The sequence below is a fragment of the Mytilus edulis genome, chromosome 7 (genome assembly GCF_963676685.1).
Source record: "Mytilus edulis chromosome 7, xbMytEdul2.2, whole genome shotgun sequence".
NCBI lineage: Eukaryota > Metazoa > Mollusca > Bivalvia > Mytilida > Mytilidae > Mytilus > Mytilus edulis.
The window spans coordinates 17,491,847-17,501,043 of NC_092350.1; the positions used below are offsets into that span (position 1 = coordinate 17,491,847).

The 9,197-nt window shown below is 33.1% G+C and overlaps 1 protein-coding gene across 1 annotated transcript; it reads left to right on the forward strand.

Moving 5' to 3' along the window:
- Positions 1–6,764: 6,764 nt before the first annotated feature.
- On the forward strand, positions 6,765–8,957 carry LOC139482993 (uncharacterized). Its single transcript, XM_071267023.1, has one exon. The coding sequence runs from the start codon at positions 6,765–6,767 to the stop codon at positions 8,955–8,957; it is 2,193 nt and encodes a 730-aa protein (XP_071123124.1).
- Positions 8,958–9,197: the final 240 nt, after the last annotated feature.

The window sequence follows — 9,197 nt, forward strand, 5'->3', positions numbered from 1 at the left end:
GTCAAAATCAAAAGCTTGAACACATCAAACGAATGAATAACAACTATCACATTCCTGACTTGGTACAGTCATTTTCTCACGTAGAAAATGATGGATTGTACCTGGTTTTATAGCACTAAACGTCTCCAGCAGTAAGTCCAGCATTATATTTTTATTTATACTTAATCAAACATCTGACAAGGTTGCTTAGCAAAAAAGTGTAATATAGATAAAGGAAGATGTGGTATGAGTGCCAATGAGATAACTCTCCATCCAAGTGACAATTTATAAAAAGTTAGCAATTATTCATTTAGTAAAGTATATTCAGTCTGACAAAAAGCCAGGAAACCCTATTTGTGTAAAAAATATACAAATTTATTAAAGGTGTTAGTTTGTCTTATTATAGTGTCATTAAACGAATTATATATATCAAATAATCAAAAACAAGGTCACATACTCTAAACCAGTTATAAACCCCAGACCCCCTTTCTAGATATTATCTGAATACAATGTAACTTGTTGTGCAACATTTGCAGAACACAATTTTTGTCCGGATTAAAAAAAAATGGATCGTCATCCTGCCTTTTTTTGACAAGTTGCTCATCGTGCCTTTTTATTTATTTCGCAAGTTTTAGGTATTCGACTAAGGATAGCGTGATTTTTTTTTCAGTTAAATTTGTTTTGAAAAAAAAAATCCCGAAATTCTAAGCCGGTAAATTCATAACATGTAACCAAGCATACTTTGTTTAGAGAAAAATTGAGATGGCAATCCATGGCACAGTGGAAGGAAATGTACTTTACAAACTCCAGCGATATACTTCATGAATTTTATAATTAACAGTCAGCATGCTCAACTTTGGTTTTGCTTTTGGTGCTTAAATGCATTATTTATCTTGTGTTTTCATGTTGACAAAATGCTGAGCTGTTTACTGCATTCTGCTTCTGCTGCTTTAGTTTAAGCTTTGTTTTTGTGATAGCATGTTGCTTGATATGTTTATTTGCTTGCTGCATGTTATGCTTATGATTTATTTAACTGTTTGTTGCTCATGCATGACGAGTAGTAGTAAAGTTCTGTTTACATGTGTGTATTGTCCATATTTTACATGTATTTGCTTTGTCTAAAATTGACTGTTTAGTTTAAAAGTTATTAAATCATACCTTAACAAATGCTTAAGGGGCTTGTAAAATTTGCACATTCATTATAAAGTGAATTTTGTACTATGTTATACCAACAATAGTAGGGATTTAGGGGAATTGTATATATGTTTAATTAATTTTGGCTATATAGTTTTCTACAGTTTATGAGGAGAAAATTATTTACCTGCAGATCTGTTATCAAACTTCTTACTATACCAGGACCATAACTATTACTTAATGAATTTAAACAAATTATTCATGGTCTTGCAAATTTGGTTACTATTTATAATGACCCGGAAGGGGGGAGTAAAAAGGGAGGGAATTCAAAAGGGTGGGGAGTTATTATTTTGAAAACCCTGAATTGCTACCAAGCTTATTGTGATCTTATTTACTTTATATATTTTTTACAGATGTCTAAATATATGATATTGTTTATTTGTCAGTATGTTAAAAAATCAGGAATGACATACCATCATAGTATACTTAAAACCTTTGACTGTTGGATAGAGTTAAATATCACACCTATTGAACTGTTTGATAAATGACAAGTTTGAAAATAGGATCTCTTAACTGTAGGGGTCTGTCAGAGGAGGTGAAGAGAAGAGATTTTTTTTCAAGATATAGGAAAAGATATGATATAATTATATTAACAGATACACATTGTACTAACGAAAAAGAAAAGCAGGTGCACATGAGTGGGGTATAAGGCATTCTTTAGCTCTGGTTCCAGCCGCTCAAGAGGGGTAGCAATTCTGATAAAAAATAGTTTACATTTACTATTCACCAAGAAAAAAAGGACCAGGAAGGCAATTTTATCATTCTAGATATGACCATTCAAGATTCTCTTGTTGCAATATATGGTCCCAATGGGGACTCTCCACAACTTTTTTTTGAAAATATAAAAGGGCTAGTATCTGGTATAAAAAATAGCTCCATAATTATGGCTGGAGACTGGAATGTGGTGCAAGACTTTGATAAGGACACCTCAAATTATAGAGCTAAAAACAATATAAGAGCACATGATGAAATTTTAGATATGATAGAGTCCCTGGACCTTGTTGATATATGGCGAGCATTAAATCCAGATACAAAAAGATTTACATGGCGTGGTCCTGGGCTTAAGCAAAGCCGTTTGGATTACTTTTTGATTTCATCTGATCTTGAACCATTTGTAAAAAATGTAGACATAGATATAAGTTACAGGTCTGATCATTCTCCAGTGTACCTGACCGTACAGTTTTACAATCAAATTAAAGGTAAAGGCACATGGAATTTTAATAATAGCTTACTACATGATATGGTATATGTAACTGAAATAAAAAATTGCATTAGGGAAACTATAAATCAATACTCTCTGCCTGGGAATGACCTGGAAACAGAACTATCAGTAAACCCACACATGTTTTGGGAATTCTTAAAATGTATGATAAGAGGGAAAACAATCTTATATGCCAATTATATAAAAAAGTAAAACACAAAAACTGAAAATGATTTAGAACTCAAGCTAGCTAAATTACTTGAAAATTATGAAATAGACCCCTCAGAATTATTAAATTCAGAAATAAAATTTTAGAAAATGAACTTGTTCAACACAGAGAGAAAATAGTAACAGGTATAATGGCCAGAGCAAAGGCAAGATGGGTAGCAGAAGGTGAAAAATGTACTAACTATTTTTGTAATCTTGAAAAAAGAAATTATAATGAAAAGATAATTCCAAAATTAATTAATAATAATGGGGAGGAAATTTTCAACCAAAGTGAAATTTTAGAAGAACAAAAATCATTTTATGAAAAACTGTACTCCTCAACAAATCCTATTCTTCATCAAGAACATAAAAATCTATTTTTTGATGAAAATAATCCTTTTATCCGCAAACTTTCTGATGAACAGAGGTTACAGGCAGAGGGTAATTTGAATACTAATGAATGCTTAAAAACATTGAAAAATATGAAAAATGGTTTTACAACAGAATGGATTTACAACAGAATTTTATAAATTTTTTTGGATAGACCTCCATGAGTTTATTATAAAATCTTTTAATTATAGCTTAGAAACTGGATCTTTTTCGGTTAGTCAGATATGCATTCCAAAAGAGGGTAAATCAAAATTTCAATTAAAAAAACTGGAGACCTATCACTTTATTAAATGTTGATACAAAAATTGCATCAGCTGCATTAGCAAATAGAATAAAACCATTTCTTGGGGTTATAATTAGTGAAACACAGCAAGGTTTCATAAAGGGAAGGTATATTGGAAAATGTACCAGGCTTATTTTTGAAATTATGGAAAAGGCAGAAGATGATAATCTACCAGGTCTTTTACTTTTATTAGACTTTGAGAAAGCTTTTGATACTCTTGAGTGGTCATTTATAGACTTGGCTTTGTCTTTTCTAGGATTTGGTCTTATTTTTTGTAGATGGGTCAAGACCTTATATTCAGAATCTCAGAGCTGTATTATAAGTAATGGACATTGCTCTCAATTGTTTAATATTGGTCGGGGTGTTAGAAAAGCTGTCCTCTATCTCCATATCTCTTTATATTATCTTTAGAACTTATGAGTGCTGCACTTAAAAAAAACCCAGATATAAATGGTATGAAAATAAATGATTCTGAGTATCTACTAAGCCAGTATGCAGATGACTCATGTCTCTTATTAGATGAGGATGAGCAATCTTTAGATAAATGTTTATATACTTTAGAAATTTTTTCTGAGTGTGCGGGACTTAGGGCTAATTTTGATAAAACGGAAGCCATATGGATTGGTTCAAAGATTCACTCAAGGGATAAACTAACAACTACAAGAAATTCGAACTGGAATCATTCAGGAAAATTTAAACTTTTAGGAATAAAATTTGATCTGTTCAGTGAAAATAAAACGCTTGTAAATTTTGAAGAAAAAAAAAAAAAAATACAGAGCCTGCTAAATTTCTGGGTTTATAGAGATTTAACATATATGGGAAAGATCACTGTCATTAAATCACTAGCTCTACCTATTCTAATTCAATCATTGACAGTTTTGCCAAATCCGCCGGATGATAAAATAAAAGAAATTCTAAATATTTTTTTTAGTTTCTTGTGGTCATGAAAACCAGACAAGATTAAAAGAAAAATTATGATAGGGTTATTTGAAAATGGGGGGTTGAAAATGCCAGATATAAGATCCTTTTGTTATTCATTAAAGATGACATGGATAAATAAACTTTTAGACCCCTTAAATATATCCCCATGGAAAACATTGTTAATAGATCAATGCAACAGATTAGGAGCAGACAAAATATGGTTGATGACCCCTGATGGTATCCAAAAAATTTCTTCAAATTTTAATAATTTCTGGAAAGATATTTTACTTAACTGGAATACCCTAAACACTGTCACTAATGGCACTGCTGAAGGGATCATGAAACAATCCATTTGGCTAAACAAGAGTTTGAAAATTAATAATAAAACTGTCTTTTACCAGAGGTGGGTTGAATCAGGAGTTTTCTTTATAGGTGATTTACTTGATGAAAACAGTAACTTTTTTACTTTAAAAGAATTCCGCGAAAAACATAATCTTAATATTAATTTCTTTGAATACCATTCTTTGCTGCATATGATACCAAAAGACTGGAAAAATTTAATCGCTACTTCAGAGAAAATTACTCACATATCTAACGATAAATTTGAATTTATAAAAAACAATAAAAAGTCATGTCAGTTCTTTTATAAAAAATTCTTGTCAATGTATACAGAACGTCCTACAAAACAAGACGACAAAATGTGTAAGGAACTAGGCACTCATATAGTTGGAATTTAATTTATAGTTTACCCTTTTGTTGCACTAAAAACAACAAATTTAGTATGTTCCAGTTTAAGATTTTACATAGAACTCTCGCTACAAATGCATTATTGCAGAAATACGGGTTAAAAGAAACTAACTTATGTAGTTTCTGTAATGAAACTAAAGAAACTATAAGTCACCTTTTCTGGGAATGTATCCTAGTTAGAAATTTGTGGTTAGAAATTGCAGCACTTTTTCTAGTTGAAAATAATTTACCTTTAAATCTTAATGTGGAAAATATTGTTCTTGGGTCAGTCTTGGGATATTTCCCTAAACTTATTCACTATTCTGGTTAAATATTACATTTATACATGTCGCTTTAATACTGCATTACCGACTCTTACAGGTGTCATAGCTATGATTAAAAATTCCTACCAAATAGAAAAAATATCTACCTCCTTTTACAGATCCCCTAGAGCAAGAGAGAAATTTGATAGTAAATGGGAATTAATTAAAAACTTAGTTCACATGTGAGGAGAGATCTTTCTATTTATGTACTTACTTAAGGCTTTATAATAGTTCATGTAGAATTAATAATATGTTGATGCACATCACTACTGGACAGTGATTTGTGTGCATCTTAAAAGTACTATCTATGTTTATTGTTATATATATATATTGATATACTAGTTTTTGTTTGATTGTATTTGAATTATCTCCCCTTGACCTAGGTTGACATTTATTATGTGACTCTGTCCAACATGTTTTCCAACATGTTATCTGTTAATGATCTCTGGTGGCCTCTCCTGGTACCTCTCATGTTCAACATCATTGTATAGGGAGTGATGCATGTGGCTAGAAGAGAGGGCTGATGCAATCATTAACCTTATCAGCATATTCAGGTATTCTAATTCAGAGTGATAAAGGATGTGTATGATCAAGTAGAAAATTTAGAACAATTAGTATAAAAGAGGGACGAAAGATACCAAAGGGGCAGTCTGTTTAGCAAAACGTTTTATTAGACTTAACAATTTGTATTTTCATAAATTGAAATAACGCACGTCTTTCACCATAGCTTAATTCATTTAAATAAATACTAAACGTTCAAAGTAGACATCAACTGATGGAGAATTCACTGATAAAAGTAAAATCGACGGAAACGACGCCATACAACGCACACAACAGTCAAACGTTGATATTGAGCAATTAAAATATGTTGCAGGCATCAATTCAGTAAAAAATGAATAGTAAGCATGGACTATTGTCAAATTTTAAATATTTGGAGAAATAAAGCAAAACATCAGTTATCTGAATTTTACGAATAAGAATATAAGCATGAATATAATTTGGGTGCTCCTCATTACAGAATCGTGGATAGTTTCAAACCAATTTGTCTATGATTCAATATGGGTTCAAAGTTAAATTGGTGAAGGTATGTAATACGTTATTGTTGAACGCATCTATCCCATCGATCTAGAGATAAAGGATACTACAGATACAGTTAAGTCGGCCTAATATCTTGACTTACATCTAGAAATTGACAATGAAGGTTGGTTGATAACAAAACTTTACGACAAAAGAAATAATTTCAGCTTTCCAATTGTGAACTTTCCATTTCCATAAGTAGCAACATTCCAGCAGCACCTGTATACGGGGTATATATCTCCCAATTGATACGATAGTCCCGTGCTTGCATTTCCTATCATGATTTTCTTGATAGAGGATTGCTGCTCACAAGGAAGCTATTAAACCAAGAGTTCCAAATGATGAAGTTGAAATCATCCTTTTGAAAATTTTACAGACGCCATCACGAGTTGGTTGACCGTTATGGAATAACCGTTTTCCAAATGATATCGGATATGTTCCTTACTACAATCCCCTTCCCTTCATGAATGTGACCTACCGACTTAGACTATTTACCGGATTTGTTATCGACGAACTGAGAAGTAAATGGCAGGTAATAACTTTAGATATCGAGGAGGCTACCAAAATAGTATTTCCACGAATGTTAACGGAAGGAGTTATTAACGAGAAAACGTCGCTACATATTTTTACAGACGCCAGTCAGTTAGCATACGGAGCTTGTGCTTACTTAGTTACAGCAAATTCATCGGTCATCGTCATGGCTAAAAACAGAGTAGTACCCGTAAAACCGATTTCATTACCACGTTTAGAACTTATGGGCGCGCTTATCGGCGCCAGATTAGCAAGACATCTTCTTAAAGTCATAACAACAGAACATGTGTATATGTGGAGCGATAGTCAAATTGTTTTGAGTTGGATTAAATCGTCAAAAAACTTAAAACCGTTCGTAGCAAATCGACTTAAAGAAATAAGAAAATTAACAGAGAATGCTGAATGGAATTATTGTCCAACAGATGACAATCCAGCTGATTACTTAACTCGCGGAATTTACGCTAAACACCTTTATAATAACAGCTTATGGATGAACGGTCCACAATGGATTTTAAATCGTGAAAATTGGCCAACATGGACGAGGAAAATTGAAGACTGCAGCACGATGGTAACTGTTAGTGATGACTATACAGACGATGAAAGTACAAATGCTTCAACACATACAATTTCATGTATAGATATACAACGATACAGATGTTTAGAAAAAGCAATTAGAGTAACAGCATACGTCTTGCGTTTTATACAGAATTTACGGAATTCAAAAGATAAACGGTCAATCGGATTTATCAGTGTTGAGGAGCGATGTAAAGCATTAAAAGTTCTAATAGTAACAGTACAACAGGAAACATTTAAGGATGAAATTGAAAGCTTGAATTCATCGTCACAGAAAAAAGTGCCACTTGTTCGACAACTTAAACTATATACAGACAAAAATGGATTACTACGTTCTACCGGGAGAATACAAAACGCACCTGTGAAGGAGAGTACTAAATATCCGTTGTTATTACCAACACACCACAGTCTTACGTCCTTAATCGTAATGGATGCACACACAAAGACTTTACATGCCGGACTTAACAGTACAATCGCATATATTCAACAGAAATATTGGATACCGAGAATAAGGCAGTGCGTAAAATCACAAATTCGTAAATGCGTTCAATGCATTAAAATATCAGGAATGCCTTATAGTGCACCCGATCCGCCACCGCTACCTAAAGATCGAGTCAACTACGATTATCCTTTTTCAGTAACCGGCGTTGATTTCACAGGAGCTTTGTATACAAAAGGAAAACACAACGAATTAAGCAAAACATATATTTGTTTATTCACTTGCGCCGCTACACGAGCCATACACTTGGAGATAGTCACAGACTTAACCGAGGAGTCTTTCATGCTTGCTTTTAAAAGATTTGTCGCTAGGAGATCTACACCAAGGATTATGTTGTCCGATAATGCAACAACCTTCAAGGCAGCCGCCGAAAAGATTACAAGATCAAGCCAAGACAACCGAATACAAGAAAAACTTGCCGATCAAGGAACTGAGTGGAAATTCATACCCAACCGTGCACCGTGGTTTGGAGGCTTTTGGGAACGCCTAATTGGACTCACGAAAAAGTCAATTAAAGCAATACTAGGAAAGTCATGTGTCTCTACGGAAATGTTGAATACAATTATAATCGAAATCGAGGGAACTCTAAACAATCGTCCTATAACTCACATTTCTACTGATATTAAAGATCCCGAACCGCAGACGCCAGCGCACCTCTTATATGGTCGTCGACTTGACAACCGATCGGATCAGAATATTGACAGTGTTACTACCGAAGATTTGCACGTGAAACTGAATAAAAATCTACAGAGAAATAATGAAATAATCAACCATTTTCGCTCAAGATGGAAACACGAATATCTGACGTCACTCCGTGAATTCCACCGTACATCTGGAAGAAACGAACAAACAATACAAATAGGTGACATTGTACAAGTACACAATGACACAAATCGTATAATGTGGAAATTAGCAGTTGTACAAGATTTAGTTCGTGGAAAGGATGGACTCATTCGATCAGCTGTTATCAAGACCGACACAGGAATCACCAACCGTCCGATTGTGAAGCTCTATCCGTTGGAAATTCGCAGTACAAATGATGACAGTAAATGAACTTTTCTGCCCTGGAGAAATTAGTGGATGTATAGACTGTTCAATTAACTACGGTTATTAGATAGACTTGTAGTGTTAAATTATTCAGACGTGAACTGTTAAAAAATATTGAGAGACTTTAACTATGATTTTATTTCATTTTATTTCACAATTGATCAGACATTTAATTTCAAATTTACGAATTTTTCATATTGTATTTCAAATTTGAGTTAAATATCATTTTCTGCGGCCCCAGAATGT

Bases quoted from the DNA above. Each gene is read 5' to 3' on its own strand.
- LOC139482993 (XM_071267023.1), top strand. From the start codon at position 6,765: ATGAATGTGACCTACCGACTTAGACTATTTACCGGATTTGTTATCGAC.